This window comes from Cyphellophora attinorum (genome assembly GCF_001299255.1).
Source record: "Cyphellophora attinorum strain CBS 131958 chromosome Unknown Contig39, whole genome shotgun sequence".
Classification (NCBI taxonomy): domain Eukaryota; kingdom Fungi; phylum Ascomycota; class Eurotiomycetes; order Chaetothyriales; family Cyphellophoraceae; genus Cyphellophora; species Cyphellophora attinorum.
Genome location: NW_017253267.1, coordinates 29,774 through 48,251, shown reverse-complemented (window position 1 = coordinate 48,251; position 18,478 = coordinate 29,774). Strand labels below are relative to the sequence as shown.

The window sequence follows — 18,478 nt, the reverse complement described above, 5'->3', positions numbered from 1 at the left end:
ACTTCAAGGTGCCTTCGGCGAGGCAAAATCGCGGCGAGAGAATCCATATATATGTTCATGACCATTCGAACGAGCAAATAGAAGCTGTTTTAGGAAGGCCGAGTTCCGTTTCGGGCGAACGTCATTTTCCCCGCAGAAATTATTGTCTGCGCGATCTGGACGATCGATTTCGGCTTCACTGCACGCCGCTCGACACTTCACATACGGTGCGACTATGGCAGACTCGGGCGACGATGCTGCGGGCCCCGTGTCTGAGCCCCTCGATCTAGTACGGCTTTCTCTGAACGAAGTAGTGTTCGTCAAACTTCGAGGCGACCGTGAATTGAAGGGCCGCCTACACGTATGTTGCGCTGAGGAAATAGAGGCTCGCACTGACAGGCTTCTACAGGCATACGACAGCCACTGCAACTTGGTGCTTGGCGAGGTAGAGGAGACAATTTACATCATCGACGACGAAGACGACAGCGATGATGCAATCAAGGTACCGAGCTCCTGGAGGGCGGCGCACGATCGACTGACGGAAGCAGACCCAGAAGAAGCAGTCAGACATGCTCTTTGTGAGAGGTAAGTCTGTGAATAACACGTCAAACATACCGTAGCTAACGGTTTCAGGTGACTCGGTAGTCCTCATCTCACCCCAGCCAGCGTGAGGAACTCTTCGTACGAATCAGAACAAACCGATGACCTTCCTCCCTGTGTAAGCTGCGAGTCACGACTGCTTCAGCACTGAAGGAGCAGCATTTGTGCAAAGCTACATCGCGAAGGCCAGAATGAGCCCCTAGAAACCGCAGCCAGCATGTGGCGAGACAGGGCAGACACTGTAGCGGTAGCACAGATTGAATAGCAGCCATATTGCCGTCAATGGCAAGGCAGACTTGCGAAAGGAGCCAGCAGAAGACGCGCGAGAGGTCGACAGCACGACTCAAGGCATGGGCCAGGCAGGAATGAGTGTAGATGTACAAACAAGCAAGAGCGGCCAGGCGCGGGGGACGCGGGGTGACTCAAAAGTCGCGGAACTCAGACGAGTCACTACCGTCATGACTCGATTCAGTAAACCACTTTGACTACATCTATCTAGATCATCGTGGCCGTCCCTCTTTCGCGCTGATCTAACCACTCATCTGACAACGTATCTCTACTACACTGCGACAAGTCCTTCGACGACCAAGACCCGTCATGACAACGTAGCCGCCCTGACCTCGCCACCACCCTTTCTCTACCTCAGTTCCAGTACAGATATGATAATACGAATACCAAACTGATCACGGGGGCGGACACACAAGCATTGCAGACTAAGTAATTCATACTTCTCTTCTCAGAGGGTGAGTGCTTCCATACGACAATTACCAGCGCCTGACAACATCCGCTACAGCCATAAACCCCCCTCCAACATGGGCACACGAATAAAGCAAACGCCACAGGACAGACGGAAGGGCGAGTTAGCCCTGTCTGACTTCGCAGATTACGTCGACAAGCAGCAGGCCAAGAACCGTGTCCAGAGGATAAGCTCGATAGCTCCAAGCGTCAGCGGCTACTCTACTGGAGGCCAGTCAGCCGTCACCGAGGATCACGCCGAGCTGGACGTAATCGACCAGCTGGGCTTGTCTGACAATCCCACGCAGACGAAATTGAAGGACTGGCTACTTGACGAGACCGAGGACTCTGGCGCCACTCTGCAGCAACTTACAGGATTATTGCAAGCACGATTAGACGAAGGACATGGCGAGTCACTCTTCGATTTAGGTCTGGAGGACGGTGGCGAGTCATTGGGCTTCACCAGAACACAGTGGAATCTAGCCCTTGCACGAGTCACAGAGGCCGCCGCAACATTGAAATCGGATGTGCGGGTACTCCTGACCTACAACGTTGGCGGCGATGTTGAGGCCGAGACCAAGCCAGCTTCGAACGCCTGCTATGGAAAGCTCCTTATTCGCCAGAAGCCGGAGACACCTGAGGAAGTCATCGAGACCCGCATCGCTGTTGTAGGCAATGTCGACGCCGGCAAGTCCACGATGTTGGGTGTGCTCGTCAAGGGCGGACTTGACGATGGCCGTGGCAAAGCCCGTGTCAACCTTTTCCGTCACAAGCACGAGATTGAGTCTGGTCGTACTTCATCTGTCGGCATGGAAATCATGGGCTTTGATACGCATGGCGAGATCGTTGCGTCTAACGTCCCTGGCCGCAAGTTGACTTGGGCCGAGATCGGCACTCGCTCAGCCAAAGTCATCTCCTTTTCTGACCTGGCTGGCCATGAGAGATACCTACGGACGACTGTCTTCGGCCTGTTATCTAGCTCTCCGAATTACTGCCTACTCATGGTGGCAGCCAATAACGGGCTGATCGGCATGTCCAAGGAGCATCTCGGCATCGCTCTGGCCCTCAACGTCCCCGTCATGGTCGTCATCACCAAGATCGATATATGCCCACCGCACATCCTCGAACAGACCATTACTCAGCTCACCCGGATCTTGAAGTCTCCAGGTGCCCGCAAGATCCCAGTCTTCATCAAGACACACGAGCAGACCGTCGAGACCGCCACTCAATTCGTCTCGCAGCGCATCTGCCCTGTCTTCCAAGTCTCCAACGTGACTGGAGAATGTCTCGACCTGGTTCGCACATTCCTCAATATCCTGCCTCATCACGGCCACTACGACGCTCAAGCACCATTCGAGTTCCATATCAACGACACCTTCTCTGTTCCCTTCGTTGGCACCGTGGTATCTGGCGTTGTCAAGTCCGGGCTCATACACACTGGTGATAACGTCATTGTTGGCCCAGACTCCCTCGGCCAGTTCCAGACAACCAATATCCGCTCGATCGAGCGAAAACGCATCCAGGTGCCGTTTGTGTCTGCAGGTCAGTCCGCCAGCTTTGCACTCAAGCGTGTTCGGCGGAAGGAGGTGCGCAAGGGAATGGTCGTCCTGCCAAAACTCGACACGATGCCCAAAGTGCACTACGAGTTCGTTGCCGAGGTTCTCATCTTGAGCCACGCAACCACCATTCGGCCAAAGTACCAGGCAATGCTGCACGTAGGACCCGTCAGCCAGACCTGTGCCATCATAGACATCGATCGCGAGTACATCCGGACTGGAGATCGTGCTACCGTGGCATTCCGCTTCGTCCAGAGGCCGGAGTTCCTCAGTGTGGGAGACAGGATATTGTTTCGCGAGGGACGCACAAAGGGACTCGGTATCGTCAAGTCGTTAGGCTATGAGGCGGGTTCGCTTGGCAATCCAGGCGCAGTGACTGCTGCGGATGCTGATGGCAAGAATGGTCCTGCAGCTGCAGCTGCAGCAAAGGCGATGAAGGAAGTTGAGGCGAAGGATTTGGGTAAGGGGAAGGGGAAGGAGCGGAAGGTCAGCTTCTCGGTCGGGAAGGCGCCTGCTCCGACGGGCACTATTCCCTTGGTCGCTGCTGCTGGTGCCAACAACGCTACCGCTGTGAACGGGAAGGCGAAGTAGAGGACTCATTCTTCCGTGAAGGCTCTTTTACGGCAGTTTTGATGGCTGCAAGGCGCTAGGAGGTGGATGCCACCTCGAATGGTTGCAATTCGGTTGTAAGTAGCAGACCGTAGCATTGTTGTTCCCCGTATTCCACAAGCGAAATCAACTCACAGCATATTCAGTGCACCACTGTCTGCGCTTATTTCGCTGGCGGGTTAGCGACCGACCAAATGTCAAGGATGTGCTGTCGTCTCGGGAAAGAGCTCCTTGCATTTTCTTGTAATTCAAGCAGCTTCCACCCAGAATGCCTTCGAACATCACTTCCGCCATGACAGAAACAACATACGAGGGCACCGACAATACCATGCCCATGCAATCTGAGTAGGACGCGCCATACCACACCATTGCTGCACTGCAGGTACATTGCACAAGACTCTTATTCCCAATCTGGTACAGTAGACCAAGATAACTACTTCGTATGTGCGGCAGATTCAACAGCAGGTATCGACGGTAGCGCTCCTTCCACCTCATCCTTAGTCAAGGTCGTATACTCGAACAGCATCGCGCGAATCTTTTCCATGTCCATCGGAAACTCCTCACCCTCCTCTTCCTCTTCGTCTAGGGCGTCAACCTTTTTGTGCTCCTTGCGTACCTCGTCATACTCGTCGCTTCCAAGTATAAATGGAAAATCCTCGTCCTCGGCGTCGTCCTCCTCAGAATCGGCGCCCCACGACACAAATGTGTTCTCTGTACCACGTCCCTCTGTTACAGCCTTTTTCAGCTCCTCCGGCACTCGCCCAGGCGTGTCTCTGACCACGTCCAGCTTATTTGATGCGTCACGTCCTGCGGTTGGCTGTATCGCCACCGAGGGCTGACCTACGGGCATACTGTGGTCGGCAAAGCTGAATGGCACTGCTGGCTTCACAGCTGGTGGCGCTCCATCCGGGTTCGTATCTTCTTTTCCAGGGTCTGGGGCCTTTGTAGCTTGGAGTCTTTAGCTGCTGATGGGGGAGGACCCCAGGCTATCGGCTCCGATGACCTTGCTGCTGGAGGCGGTGGTCGGTAGACCGGCGGGATGTATGTTGCTTGCGACTGTGGTCGGGCTGCTGGCGGTGGCGGTGCTGCTCGTGAGGGAGAGAGCGAGAGCGTAGGTCGCGTGTCCACTGGTCGATCCAGTCCCGCCGTGGAACCAAAGCCGGGCTGGGGCTGAGGCTGGGGTGCGCCGTAGAGCGCTGTTGGTGGCGGCGGAGCTGGCCTTGCGGATGTTCCGAAGAGGGTTGCACCGGTTCCTGTAGCGGCCCCGGAGCCGAAGAGCCCTGCGCCCGTGGTGGTGCCAGAGCCGAAAAGGCTCGTCGTCGGCTTCGTCTGGAAAAGCGGCGCCTGCTCAACCCCTTGGCCATGCGTGTAAGCATAGTCATGCCAGTGGTCAGCGATCTCAAAGAGTTCGAGCTTGTCGAAGTACTTGACGAAGTCATCGTAGTCGTCCTGCGTGACGTAGGTCTTCCACGCGTCGAGATGGTGCGAGAGGATGTCCAAGCTCATTTTGGCGCGTAAATGGTGCGAGGTGTGATAGTCTGGGTTACTGATCTCTTCGAGCAGGCGGGTGACGAGACGAGAATGGTCGTCTAGTTGGGTCTGGTAGCGACGAACGGAGCTGGGAGGAGATCGATGGGCCAGGATTGGGTATATAGCGGGCGTGTGGGAGGTGGTGGCAGGTACGAGAGCGGCTTTTGTGGGTTCAAGCCTGGCACTGGCGGCGGTGGAGGTGGTGGTGGCATGACGTAGAATCTCGGTCGATCTTCTGCGCCGGGCTCTCTGTTGGGGATGGACGTCGTTACTGGACCCGCCGCTGCCCCAAATGGTCTTGGAGTTCCTGCGGTAGGCGTTGCATGTGCAGCCATGGCGGTTATGACAGGAGCAGACGCTGGCGCTGAGGGCGACAACGCGGCAGCGACAGTGTTGACTGCCTTACTAGGCAGCTTCGACAATACTGGCTTGGGCGAGCCTTTGCATGGCGGCGTATCTAGAGACTTCTCCAGCCTTTGTCGCCCTCAGCCGACTTCTCCTCCTTCACCGGCTTCTCTTTAACAGGCGACTTCTCTTCTTCCTCCGGCTTCTCCTTTGCCTTACCATACGCTGCAAGGCCCTGCAGACGCTCGACCGGCAGGCTTTGGCCGGGATGCTCCTTGATGTGAGCAGCTGAGAGCAAAAGCTGAACGAGAAGCCCAATCATGCCGATCGAGGACCTGAGACTATCTCTCATCTTCATGATCTCCTCCTCCATGAGCGTAAACTTGAGCCTACGAAAGAATGACGGCTTCGCCATCGGCTGCCTCTCTGTCGCGGCATACGCCGGAGGCGGGTCCTTCTTATTGCTCACCGGATTCATGGCGATACTGATCTCCTTGAGAACATCCTTGCATGATTCGAGCGCCGACTTAATGGCATCCTTTAGCTTCTCGGACGCAGCCTTGGCGAGCTTCTCTTCTCCGAGTGTCGTGCTAATCAGGTGCGTTACCGTTTCAACCTCGGAGACTTCACGATGAAGGTAGTTGATAGATTTGTTGGCGCTCTTTACTGTGCGGCTGAATGTTGACAAGCTGAAGGCGACGTCTGTTGCGATGCCAGCCACGCCAATGGCGAGGCCGACGATTTCAACCCCGGACATGCTTGGAAACTGAGAGACGCGGTCATGCGTCACAAGGTTGATGGTTGAGGGCAAACATGATTGAAACCGTCTCTCTTCGGACTGGCAAGCACGAGAAACTTACAGTACATGAAGAGAGGAAACACTTGTCGTTTAGTTAAGACTCGGCTCCTGACAGGTTTGGCGCGCTCGTATTCAAGCCAGTGGCATCCTTGCCCAGACGACCTGGGGCCAAGGCAGGACCTACCGTCCTGGGACATGCTTCATGCGCAGCGTTGATCAGAAGCAGTCCGCTGCTGTTTACGAAACAGGTCACATATTGCTGACCTAGAGGTATAACATCTCATGTTACTAGAATAAGCAGACAGGATCAAAAGCAGGAGGAACCCATCGGTCAGAGGTACCCGTAACCTTCGCCGCCAGACCTCCACCACGACGGCTCTTTCCGCCGCACGCGTCACAGGGCTCCTCCGCCCCGAATGCGTAGCTAAACTTACCTAAGACAGCACCCCTGACGACCGCCCAGCATCACGGCAAAATTGCCGGCCTCAACTGCAGACTGCGGTACCTGCATAATTTCACATCATGGCCGTGAAGCAAAGAAAACCCAGGTCACAAGCAGGCCACCCTGCGGCGAAAAAGCCTTCGTCTCCGTCTCTCGCACCTCCAGTCGACAGCAATATGCCTCTTGTCGACATCCTCCGGCGACAGCCCCTATGGATTATCCTCGCCGTTGCCTCTGGCGCATGTGCCGCCCTCAATGGCGTCTTCGCAAAATTGTACGTCTGCTCCGGACTGACCACCTCTGGCCTCTCCCTTTATCGCTGCCGCCACTAACGCTCCCCTCCTCAAATAGAACAACAACCGCCCTAACATCAACCCTCTCCGCCTCCATCTCCACCTTCTTCCACCTCCCGCCCAACAACACCCCCATTGACCTCCTGGTCCGCCTCACCTTCTTCGGTCTGAACCTCGCCTTCAACGCGCTCATGTGGGCGCTCTTCACCGCAGCATTGACCCGCGGGGACAGCACGACAAGGGTCAGTGTGGTAAATGTGAGTGCGAACTTCATGGTGACGGCGGTTATGGGGTGGATCATCTTTGGGGAGGAGTTGAAGGGGTTGTGGTGGGTTGGGGCAGGGTTGTTGGCGGTCGGGAATGTGGTGATCGGGAGGAGAGACGAGAGCAGTGGGAAAAAGGAGGGTACGAGTGAAGCGGAGGCTTCGTTACTGGGTGAGGAAACGGAGCGGGAGGGCGAAGGGGATCTGTTGGAGCTGGATGGGGATGTTGTGCATGTGGATGCGGATGATTGGAGTGGAGAGCAGAGGAGGTTAAGCAAGGGGGAGGATGCTGATGCGCCAATATGATGGTCTCGGTAAGCGTAGTTGGTCTTGGATAGAGTGTGACATATGTATAGCATGAAACGGTCTAGAATTACGAATCTATCTAGTGTCCATCTCTACACCATGCGCGTCGTCGTCTCCGATCACGAATTCCGTCCCCTCTAGTATCTCGTCCTCATTGTGGTAGTCATCAGCTGGGTGTTCTGGAGCCTGAGTCGGCACTCGTGTCCAGCTCTGTGCTTGTCGCGGCGACAGCTTGAGCCTACCGCGAGAGAGGTTGTTGATGCGGTCTGCAAACCAATCGCTGATCCTGAAGATCGCATCACTGAGTTTGCTAGGGCCTGGTGGTCCATCTTGCTGCTGAGCGGCATGCTCGATATGTTCGGTCTTGAATTGGTACTTGAGGCAGTCCTTCACAGTGACGAGTCCTTCGAATTTGCCGTATTGCTCGACGAGTATGACTCGTGGGCCCATCTTCTTGAACAGCTCCATGGCTGTCTCGAGTGGCAGTCGCGGATTGACCGAGATCGGTGTGTGGTCGACGAACGCACTCAAGTCGACGGTAGCCATGCCCATGCTGTCGAAGTTTACGGCTGGCTCAGTGACCATGGGCGTTACGGGTTCAATATGCTCTTCGGGGACGAACAAACATGAGGTCTCCGGCGCGAGCATGCCTGCTTTCTTCGCTCGTTCCATGGCGAACTCGAGCTCCGTCCTCCCAATGTAGCCCACAAGGATGTTGCTTTGCAGATCTTCCACGATGGGGTAACCTGAGTACTTGGTGCTGTCCAGCAATTTGCGTAGGGCTTTGACAGCCATGCCAGTTGAAGGGAGTACAGCGACGTTACTAGTCATGACTTGAGAGGTGGGTACTCCGAAGATGTGGTCCTCTTTATTGTCCAAGAATGGGAATCCATTGAACCATATCATGCCATCAGCAATTCCAGCAGTCATGAATCTCTCGCTGACCACTTTCGTGACACCTACCACAATCATGGTAGGTAGGATGTACGTCAGGGCGCCAGTCAGCTCAAACATAATTACCACGACTGAGACTGTAATATGCATGATGCCGCTGAGCGCAGCTCCAGCTCCAAGGAATGCATATGTTCCTGGCGTGATGCACGGCACATCGGGCTCACAGGCAGCAAAGAATGCCGAATTGGGGAAGCGCTCGTACAGTGCTTGGACGAGGATGCCGATCATGCGTCCAAAGGACGCGCCGATGGCCATGGAAGGTACGAAAATACCAGCTGGAACCTTGCAGCCATAGGAAATGATGACCAAGAAGGCTCGCAGACATGTTGCAATTGCGAGAGAGAAGACCAGTGACCATCGATTCTCTTTCTCGCAAAGCCCGTCGTAGTCATTGTCGCCTTCGCACTCCTGGAAGAGCATCTCCATCATTTCAGTCATGTCGATTCGGAGGAACATGTTCGGATAACACAGAAGTGCTGTTGCGCCGGCAAGGACGACTGTCTCCGGGATTGCATACTTTCCTAGGTAAGCCTTTCGGAAGCTCTGGGCAGCGAGATTCCATTTTATCATAAGTGCACCGTACAGGCCACCGAAAATGCCGAGAATGAGATAGAAGACGATTTCGAAGAAGTGCCAGCCGCGGTCGTACGTGACGGAGAACATGACGAGTTGACCTGTTCTGAAAGGGTTCATGGCTGCCAACACTGACGTCGCGACAAGAGCACAGAAGTAGCTCCTCCACAGCGTCTTGAGCGGAAAATGCGTTGCCATTTCTTCCAAAGAGAACAGGACGCCTCCAATCGGACTACCAAAAGCAACGGCCACACCAGTCCCGGCAGACGCGGTCAAGATCTCCCTGGTCTTGGAGTGGCTCAACTTGTACTTTGTGAAGAATCGCGAGATGACGTTGCCAACACACGTTGCATAGTGAACGCTGGGACCTTCCTTTCCCACGGAGAGGCCCGAGGCAATGGCAAGTGGTAGACACAGAGCCTTCATTAGGAGTGTCCAGAAGCCGAGGAAGCCTTTCATCTGGAAGCCAGCGATGATGCATTTGATCTCAGATATGCCAGAGCCGGCAGCGTATGGCGCATAGGATTTGACCAAATATGCCGAGAGAAAGGCCAGCATTGTAGCAAAGATGGCATACACAAAGTAGTTAGACACGGCGAACGAGGTCCATCGATGCCATTCATCGCAACCTTGCTCGGAACCGTAGCAACAGAAGCCTTCGTTCAGGTACCAGGCGGTTGTGCAATAACCAAGCTTGACATCGGCCAGCCATTCGGTGATGATGTTGAGAGCGGCTGCGATCAAGCCAATGACGACTCTACCAGCGTCACAACGATCCACGCCTGGGCGGCATCGATAGATGCCAGTATGCGGCGCCTCCAGCCGAGCACGCCGTCTTTGTCGAAGAAGTTGGCGGCCTCCCTCCGCCTCCTCCGCCTGCGCAAATGTTCTTGTGCAGCATCTTGGACCCAGTCGACGGTGGTGAAGTCCTCATAGCGCTTGATCTCTGCTATCTCCTCTGTAAAGGTCTCCTCCACCGGCAAATTCTCCGCGCCATCATATCCGTCTTCGAGACTACGACTGGCAGATATCGAGGACAGTCGGCGTGAGAAGCGCCGCGATGAAATTGAGGGACGGGCTGAGGAAGGCGCGTCGGTAGCGAAGGATATGTGCGAGTTCATCGCACAGAGCCTCCAATCATCGTCAATCTCTCGACCAACGCACGGAGTCACACAGTGATGCGGTCGAGGTCGAGTCGCAGGAAGATAGGAGCAGCTGAATGCGCGCAGCCTAGTATACCCCAGATATTGACTTTGTGCCGCCTTCCCACATTCGGATCTCGCGCTATGAATGTCTTGATCTTTGAAGTCGCGACCATATTTCAGCGCTCTTGCTTCATTATTATTAGACAATCGTTAATCGTAGTACCAAGGCAGTTATCGTTCCGACTTCTTTCCCGTCGATCTGTCCTGCCATCAATTCCAAAAGTAACGTCTACAACACGACCCACGATATACGCGACTCGACGCGTCTCATTGTACACGCCACGTATAAGACTTAGGACTTTTAGTAGCATCGGACAGTTGCTCGTCACGTCTAGCATCTCAAGTCTAGCGACTGAGTAGGAGCGCGCTCCCGTACGGAAACGATGCCTTACAATAACACTCCTATGCCTCCACCAGAGGAGGCGACAGGCACGTCGAGGTTACCTCGTAGGCACACATACTACCCTTTACGTTCCATACTAACGACTACAGTGGCTCGAGTCAAGAAGATCATTGCACAGGACGAGGATATCTCACAATGCTCTAACGCGGCAGCCTTTGCGATATCAATAGCCACGGTGAGTCAGCACACCGATCCGAATGAACTGATCTGATGTCCTCCAGGAAAACTTCATCTGGTATCTGACACAACAAGCACACAACGTCGTCAAATCGGAGAGGAAGCCTAGGCGAAACATCGCCTATAAGGACATCGCCGATGCTGTGGCCCGGATAGACAACCTGGAATTCTTGTCTGATGTTGTTCCCAGAACGAAGACGTATCGGGAGGTGAAGAAGATCAAGGCTCAAGCAGAAGCCGACAAAGCGGCAGCAGCGGCAAATGGTGTCAATGGCGATCGGCCAGCTTCAAGTTCGCGGAACATTCAGGAGATGATCTCAGGGAACGAAGGTCTGGTGAATGGCAATTCTCACAGTCCCATGGCGGATCGGACTGCGCCTCATCGCCATCCCGATCCCATACGAGACCTCGTCGAAGAGCCAGTCAGTCCAAGTCGAAACCCGGAGCCCGATCATCCGATGACCGGTTGAGAATTGTTGCATATACGTACCGGCGCTGGTAGCAGGCCAATATGCAGCGGCTGCCCGATGCCAAAACAGATATCTTTTCATGTCAATGATCTCCGTGCAATACTGCTCCTGAAGTGGCTGCACGACTGAAAGATTGAAATTGACAGCCGCGCAAGAGCAATAATCCATGACCGTGTACGCCGGCAATGGATGCCAGTGTCCTTTGAAAGCGATGTAGAAAGTGCCAGTGGAGCTCCAGCTCCAAACCTCAACTTCATCATCCTTGCTCTGATTGGCTCGTTGACCTCCGAACCTCGATTCATTTTCCTTGCGCTCCTCGACTCACGACGTATTTCCTTAGCTTCGCAATCCTCACCTCACGCTCATTCACACCTCATCAACCGCCACGATGCGTCCAGCGCCCTCGTCTGCGAGCGCCGCTCTGCGCAGCTGGACCCGCCATGCCTTCCCCAACACATCCCAGACCTCCGCTGTCGCCACAGCTCGGCTAGCTCCCCAGACCACCTCCCTCACATCACAGCGACGAGATCAAAGCACTGCCGCCGCCGCCACCTCCGGCTCGAGCTTCGACTCACCATTCACAAAGTACGACACAAACAAGATCCCCAGTTTCGCCAAATACAAGGCCAAGAGTCCCGAGGTCTCGAACCGCGTGTTCCAGTACTTTATGGTTGGGTCAATGGGTCTGCTCACCGCAGCGGGCGCGAAGGCTACTGTGCAGGGTATGTTGCGCGAGCTTCACTTCGAGGAACCACGACGCATCAACCAGTAAAAAGAGGTGAAAGCTGACAACCTGCTTTACTACAGATTTCCTGGTAAACATGTCCGCCTCCGCCGACGTGCTCGCACAAGCCAAAGTCGAAGTCGACCTCGCCTCGATCCCCGAGGGCAAGAACGTCATCATCAAATGGCGCGGCAAGCCCGTCTTCATCCGCCACCGCACCGAGTCTGAGATCAAGGATGCTGAAGGCGTCAAGTATGTCCTCCCGCCTGCACACCTTACACGTCCGCAACCTCACGGAAGATCTCACGCTAACGTTTCTCTCCCACTATAGCATATCTATCCTCCGCGACCCCCAAAAAGACGAAGACCGCGTCAAAAAGCCCGAATGGCTGATCATGCTCGGCGTCTGCACCCACTTGGGCTGTGTCCCGATCGGCGAATCCGGCGACTTTGGCGGCTGGTTCTGCCCCTGCCACGGCTCTCACTACGATGTCAGTGGACGTATACGGAAGGGCCCTGCGCCGCTGAATCTGGAGATTCCGGAGTATGATTTCCCGAGTGATGAGAGCTTGGTTATTGGTTAGAGGGAAGAAAAGGCAAATTTTGAAGGGCAGGAAGAACGTTGTCGGATATAGCAGCGAAGAAGCAGAAGACGACAGCGGTGTAGATGGTGGTGTACAGAAAGACAAGGAGAGCCCTCAGGAAGCATCATTTTGTACGAGCGAAAGACGGCCTCTTCACCCAGGGGCAAGGGCGTAAGAGAGCAGAGAGGGTCCCACGTCAGAATTAGCGATAATACTGGCAGGTCGTCTCCAGTACGAAAGACACAACAATTTTACATCCTTTACGCATCACAGGTACACATTCTGTACATAAGTGATCCGTCCTGGAATCCGCGGCCGACATGATATGTATCGTATCTGCGAGCACTTTCAGAAGCAAGAGAACAGCCAAAAGTTTTTTGGTTATATACTTGAACAGTGATGGTGAAGTGACGCTCATGTAAGATCCAGGATAATCACAGATTCTGATCAACGTATCCAAATCTTTGACACGGAGTCCTCCCTAGCATGGACATACAATTTGACTCTTGGGACTTGGACAGTGATGTTAAAGTAACGCCCAGGTGAGAATCAGGATCATCACAGAGTTTTACCGAATTATTCAAATCTTAGACACAGAGTCCTCCTTGGCATGGACAGTTCTCAGGCATAGGATTTGGGCAGTGACGCTCGAATAACGGGAGTTAAAGGCGACTTCGACCTAGATGTGACGCTCAAATGACAGTCATCGGAGGCGACATAGAGCTAGAAGTGACGCTCATTGCAGAGGTCATCGAATCACTGAAGCGTTACTTGAGTATCTGCTCTACTCGACCAGTTGCGATTGATCACGACATCTAGCCCCAAGTCCCGCCACCACCGCGTCCCCCCTGCCTCCTCTGCGCACTTAACCGCCACTCATCCTCTCCCCTAAACTTATCATGCAGCGGCTGTATCCTCTCCGCCTTCTTCCGCTTACTCAGCTTCCCCTTGTCTGCCTCCTTGAAGAACGTAGGCGCCGCCTCCACCAGCCATCTTGGCTCGATCACCGTCGCACAGTGCATGTACTCTTTTGTCGTCAATACCAGCGTGTGGTAGATCACATGCTCCGCGGGCTTCCCAAATAGCGCCGATGAAGGATGCATATACACCGGCGTTCCCTCGATAAGCGTCTTATACCCTTCCTGAGGGTCCTTGCGGGCACTGTTGCGGAAGAAGCCCGAGCAGAGCGCTTGTCGGACCTTGAGAGTGTTGCGGCCGCAGGATATGACAGGGTGCTTGTACCGCGTAAAGATCTGGAGGAGTTGCTGTCGGACGTCGCGGGCACGCATGATCTGGCGCTTCTGGATGAAATTCTCGAAGCACCACGGATCGGAGAAGCGGGAGTTCTTCCAGCCGTTATAGACGTTCAATAGGGTCAGGTGGTCACCGTGGGAGTCGTGGAACTTGGCCTTTTTCTGGTCCGCTTGCGTTTGTTTCTCCTTGGGTCGGTAGAAGACGGATTGTACCGATAGCATGGCGACGATGGACAGCATCTCCTCGCTGCAGCCGGAGTCGACGGAAGCAATCAGGACTTTGGCCAGGGCGGGCTCCATGGGAAAATCGGCCATTTTGCGGCCGAGCCGGGTCAGGAGGCCCTCGTCGTCGAGAGCGGACAGGGCGTAGAGCTCCTCCAGAGCTGTCAGCATAGTGTTGGTGGGAGGCGGGTCCATGAAGTCAAAGTGCAGGAGATCGTTAATGCCCATTGCTTTGAGCATCAGGATCGTGTTCGAGAGGTTCTGTCTTTGAATTTCTGGGATCGTGGTTGCAAGCATCTCTGATTGATACGCTGCTTCCGTGTACAGACGGAAGCACTTGCCAGGCCCGGTACGGCCAGCTCTGCCAGCACGCTGTTTGGCCTGAGCTTGAGATATGGGCGTCACAATGAGTGAATCCATGCCTAATTTCGGGTCATAGGCGTTCTGCTTCACAAAGCCAGGATCGATGACATAGTAGATGTGGTCAATAGTGATGGAGGTCTCGGCAATGTTCGTGGCGATAACAACTTTCCTGCTGCCAGGAGGAGCAGGATCGAAGATTCGGCTCTGCATTTCGCTGGGAAGCGCTGAATACACGGGCAGAACGATCAGCTCGGGCACGCTGGGCCCCAAAGCTTTCATGCGCTCGTAGAGGACCTCGCAACTTGTGTCAATCTCCTCTTGACCGGTCAAGAACACCAGGATATCGCCCGCGGGTTCCGTGAGATGTATTTGCATTACTGTCGTCAATGCTGCATCCAGATAGTCCTCTTCAGGCTCTCTAGAGTACATGATCTCAACTGGATATGTTCGGCCAGGAATCGAGAAGATCGGGCACTGGTTGAAGTAGTCGCTGAATTTGTCGGCATCCAGCGTTGCAGATGTCACGATCAACTTGAGGTCCGGCCGTCGCTTTATTGTCTTCTTCAGCAGACCGAAGAGCACGTCAGTTGCAATCGTCCTCTCGTGGGCTTCGTCCAGCATAATGACAGTATAACGCTTCAGATCAGGGTCCATAAGAATCTCGCGCTGCAACATACCGTCTGTCATGTACTTGATGCGTGTCTCTGGAGATGTTCGATCTTCGAATCGGATGGTGTAGCCAACTTCCCGCCCTAGCTCGCAACCAACCTCTTCAGAAACACGCTTTGCCACTGACATGGCTGCCACTCGTCGAGGCTGAGTACATGCGATCATGCCATCGTTAGCATAGCCACCCTCGGCCAGATACTGGGTAAGTTGAGTGGTTTTACCGGAGCCAGTATCGCCAACAACAATCAATAGCTGATTCTGTGCGACCGCGTCCAAGATCTGCTTGCGAAATTTGAAGACCGGCAGGGATTCGCGCTGCTGTTTGATAGTCATATCGGTCCTCCTCCCTAGCGACACATTCTGACCTTGAGTGGCACGCTTCCATTCAGGCACCGCTCCGATCGCTTTGGTGGTCTGCTGTTGGGTTTGTCGTAGTTCAGACGCAAATTTGCGGTCTTCGGGATTGATCATAGGATCTTGCCATTGCTCGTTAAGGTTGACTTTGGATGCTTCTTCGGCCGCTTTATCTGTTGCCTCCTGCTGCCTCATTTCTCGCCGCTCTTTCGCCAAGTTCGTTCCGCTCTGAGCAGCACGATTGAGAGACCCTTCTGGTGCCTTGACAACACGTATAGGAGATAGTTCCAGGGACTGCTTCGTCTGCCCAGCCAAGAAAGGCGGCTCATCGTCGCGAACCTCGATATCAACGTCTTCCTCCAGTTCGTCGGGATTGCCGTCTCCGTTCAGGTTGTCGTTGTATTCTTGAAATGCTTCAGGATAGTCTTCGGCTTTCGCAGCCCCTGAAGCAATCAGTTGCTTGATCTCCCATCTTTCCGGCGTGGTCATCCGCTTTCGGTTTGGTCTTCCATTCCGGCCGTGCCTCAGATCTTCTTCGATCACGGGCACCTCTTGTGCCATGTTGCCGAAGCGATCCATACCACTCATCCTCTCCATATTAGCGCCTGATGCTATCCGTTTTGAGGGTGCTAGGTCTTCCCCTGTGATCTGGTCTACCTCCTTCATTGACAGCGAAATCTTGCCGTCTTCAAGCTTGTTGACCTTAACCTTGACGACTTGATCTCTCGATAGCAGATCTGATGGATGGTTCACTCGAGCGCCATCTTGAATAGCCGAGACGTGTACCAGGCCGTCGACAGACCCTTTTACGCCTCGTAGGTTGACGAAGGCTCCGAAATCCTTGACGTTCTTGACCACGCCATCGTAGATCTTGAAAAGGACGGGATGCTCGTCGAGATTCTCCTCCTTCCGACTACTCCGGTGATCTCTATCGCGATGCCTATGCCTTGACCGTCTGTCATCGTACTCGTCACTGTCGCGCCTTCGTCTCGAATGCTTCTCCCGTCGCGGACTCGGACTCCTCGAGTATCGCTGTTTTGATCGTCGCTCAAATGATCCGTTCTCCCGCTCCGGACTGCGACTTCTCTTTCTCGAGTGGCCGTTGGCTGAAGGCGCCAGCCCCGCAAGCATTGCGAAAGTGTCATCTAGGGCGGGCTCTGTCGGCGCAACCTCAATGGTCTTCTGGCCTGGTGTGTCATCTTCAAGCTCGTCCCACTGCTGCTGTCGGTCAGGCACAGCAAGGCCAGTGAACATCTTGGCCTTAGATGCGAGTGCACTGAATTCGTCCAGGGAGTCCTTCGCTGCATGCTGCTTCTTATACTTAGGGTGCATCGTGTGTATCGACCGGTGTATGCTCTCCACCAAGGACTCCGGCAGGCTGTCGTCGAGGGCATGCATGACTTTCTTGAACTCGGGCAGCGTCCCCCCGGCGCATTGTTCGTGCTGATCTAGGAAGAATTCGGCGAGCGTTTTATCCTCGACGCCTAGATGGTTCTTGATCTCGGACGTCACTCTCGAGACCAGCGAGAGCAACTCGAGGGAGGCGAGGTCGTCCATGGTGACTGACGCGGTCCGGGGGATTACCAGATTTCCTGGTCAGGGCGGGCGCTGTAGGAATTATTTAAATATTTACAACTTTGTCGTTTCGTATTGATGCCTAAAGTTCGCCTTATCGATACGCCACACCCAACGCACCGCCAGGGAGGCCTCTACGTGGGAAATCCGTAGAATCTTGGACAAGATCTACTGCCACCTGCATTGATTTTCGACACAGATGCGATGGAAATTCGAGTTTCAACTTTCGGATATTCCGCACGAGTCGTGTAAAAGGTACTCTGTGGCGACAGCCTGAATCAGGACGGCAACACCCCGCGATCTGGATCTCGCGGAAAGTTCGTCCGCCCTCTCACGGATGATGCACACCATTTGGAGGTCTTGACTTTCGCCAAATGCTACCGTACCTGCTTTCTACCCCTCCAAAAAGCAACCGACCCGACTCTAGACTCCAGTGTACTCGTACCTACCTCAGGCTAAAAGAACCTTCTTGAACCCTTCCCCTTCCAGTAGCTGCTTCTTCACTTGCTCATTGACAACGCTTGTACCTGTACCTCACTCTACTTGAATTCGAGCACTACAAACCACTAGACCACCTTCAGCTCCATCGTTCCTCTGATCTTACGTACCTAGCTACCTACAGCAAACATGTCGAGCACCGTTGGGAACATCAGAGACAAGATCAAGCGCCGCTTCTCCCACAAGAATGAGCCTGAGCGTAAGTACAACCATTGACGAGGACCTTCCCACCACCTCCTGCGGGCTCTCTCCGTCAGCATGCCTCTAGAGCAGCAGCAGTAGCACCACTCCCATCATCACGAGAGCCAACTTGCCTTTAGCCCCACCACCGCAGCTGTGTCTGCTCCCACCTCAAACAACCACAACTAACACTTCCTCACCAGCAACAAACTTCGATGACTACGACTCCAACGACGAGCAAGACGAAGAAACATCAACCTACCTGACCAAAGAGTCCGAAAAGGCCGAGGCCGAGGGCCACGACAGCGGCAAGCCGGGCTCTCTACTCAATCGCATGATCGAGCACGGCAACAAGAAGACCGAGGCCCAGCTCGCTCGAGAGAGTCAGCTTGCTCAACAGGGCAATACTGGTGCTGGCAACACTGGTGTCGTTGGTGGCGGGCAGCAGCAGCAGACTGTGATTCGTTAAGTTGGGGCATTCGGCATATGAGTTGTGGTGGGCACGAACGGTGTTCTTCAGCCTTCATGGCCTAAATCAGATGGAGTATTGCCATCATTAACTCACGGACCACATCGGAATCGATCAGAAAAGGGGATCGAAATGTACACATGATGAAAAACCATTGCACACAACAAATAGTTCTGTCGACCAGAGCTCAGCTCAAAAAATATAAAATAGCATAACGCATAGTGAAGATCAAAAAACGAATTCTATTCTTACAGCCAGACCCATGCACAGTATCGCTTCGCCAGTATATGCCCCAGGGAATAGTCTGTTCCTTTTGTACACCAAAATATGCTCCTACGCACCCACATG

At 54.2% G+C, this 18,478-nt stretch overlaps 10 protein-coding genes across 10 annotated transcripts; 6 read left to right on the top strand and 4 right to left on the bottom strand.

Moving 5' to 3' along the window:
- Positions 1-214: 214 nt before the first annotated feature.
- Positions 215-650, top strand: AB675_10936 (putative U6 snRNA-associated Sm-like protein LSm3; the record flags this gene model as incomplete). Its single annotated transcript, XM_018139740.1, has 4 exons — positions 215-340; positions 389-481; positions 528-564; positions 613-650. The coding sequence occupies 4 exons, from the start codon at positions 215-217 to the stop codon at positions 648-650; spliced, it is 294 nt and encodes a 97-aa protein (XP_017995505.1).
- Positions 651-1,391: 741 nt separating this feature from the next.
- AB675_10935 (GTP-binding protein 1) lies at positions 1,392-3,461 on the top strand (the record flags this gene model as incomplete). The annotated part of the gene is made up of 1 exon (XM_018139739.1): positions 1,392-3,461. One exon carries the CDS (start codon positions 1,392-1,394, stop codon positions 3,459-3,461), a length of 2,070 nt encoding a protein of 689 aa, XP_017995492.1.
- Positions 3,462-3,912: 451 nt separating this feature from the next.
- On the bottom strand, positions 3,913-5,344 carry AB675_10934 (uncharacterized protein; the record flags this gene model as incomplete). Its single annotated transcript, XM_018139738.1, has 3 exons — positions 3,913-4,412; positions 4,460-5,097; positions 5,163-5,344. 3 exons carry the CDS (start codon positions 5,342-5,344, stop codon positions 3,913-3,915), a joined length of 1,320 nt encoding a protein of 439 aa, XP_017995476.1.
- Positions 5,345-5,466: 122 nt separating this feature from the next.
- On the bottom strand, positions 5,467-6,111 carry AB675_10933 (uncharacterized protein; the record flags this gene model as incomplete). Its single annotated transcript, XM_018139737.1, has 1 exon — positions 5,467-6,111. The coding sequence occupies one exon, from the start codon at positions 6,109-6,111 to the stop codon at positions 5,467-5,469; it is 645 nt and encodes a 214-aa protein (XP_017995467.1).
- Positions 6,112-6,675: 564 nt separating this feature from the next.
- Positions 6,676-7,457, top strand: AB675_10932 (uncharacterized protein; the record flags this gene model as incomplete). The annotated part of the gene is made up of 2 exons (XM_018139736.1): positions 6,676-6,869; positions 6,947-7,457. 2 exons carry the CDS (start codon positions 6,676-6,678, stop codon positions 7,455-7,457), a joined length of 705 nt encoding a protein of 234 aa, XP_017995451.1.
- Positions 7,458-7,532: 75 nt separating this feature from the next.
- On the bottom strand, positions 7,533-10,105 carry AB675_10931 (putative chloride channel protein; the record flags this gene model as incomplete). Its single annotated transcript, XM_018139735.1, has 2 exons — positions 7,533-9,741; positions 9,765-10,105. 2 exons carry the CDS (start codon positions 10,103-10,105, stop codon positions 7,533-7,535), a joined length of 2,550 nt encoding a protein of 849 aa, XP_017995437.1.
- Positions 10,106-10,572: 467 nt separating this feature from the next.
- On the top strand, positions 10,573-11,239 carry AB675_10930 (putative transcription factor C16C4.22; the record flags this gene model as incomplete). Its single annotated transcript, XM_018139734.1, has 3 exons — positions 10,573-10,636; positions 10,682-10,767; positions 10,814-11,239. The coding sequence occupies 3 exons, from the start codon at positions 10,573-10,575 to the stop codon at positions 11,237-11,239; spliced, it is 576 nt and encodes a 191-aa protein (XP_017995530.1).
- Positions 11,240-11,627: 388 nt separating this feature from the next.
- AB675_10929 (Cytochrome b-c1 complex subunit Rieske, mitochondrial) lies at positions 11,628-12,547 on the top strand (the record flags this gene model as incomplete). Its single annotated transcript, XM_018139732.1, has 3 exons — positions 11,628-11,961; positions 12,047-12,215; positions 12,295-12,547. The coding sequence occupies 3 exons, from the start codon at positions 11,628-11,630 to the stop codon at positions 12,545-12,547; spliced, it is 756 nt and encodes a 251-aa protein (XP_017995488.1).
- Positions 12,548-13,362: 815 nt separating this feature from the next.
- On the bottom strand, positions 13,363-16,965 carry AB675_10928 (Pre-mRNA-splicing factor ATP-dependent RNA helicase prp22; the record flags this gene model as incomplete). The annotated part of the gene is made up of 1 exon (XM_018139731.1): positions 13,363-16,965. One exon carries the CDS (start codon positions 16,963-16,965, stop codon positions 13,363-13,365), a length of 3,603 nt encoding a protein of 1,200 aa, XP_017995448.1.
- Positions 16,966-17,610: 645 nt separating this feature from the next.
- Positions 17,611-18,130, top strand: AB675_10927 (uncharacterized protein; the record flags this gene model as incomplete). Its single annotated transcript, XM_018139730.1, has 2 exons — positions 17,611-17,680; positions 17,865-18,130. 2 exons carry the CDS (start codon positions 17,611-17,613, stop codon positions 18,128-18,130), a joined length of 336 nt encoding a protein of 111 aa, XP_017995443.1.
- Positions 18,131-18,478: the final 348 nt, after the last annotated feature.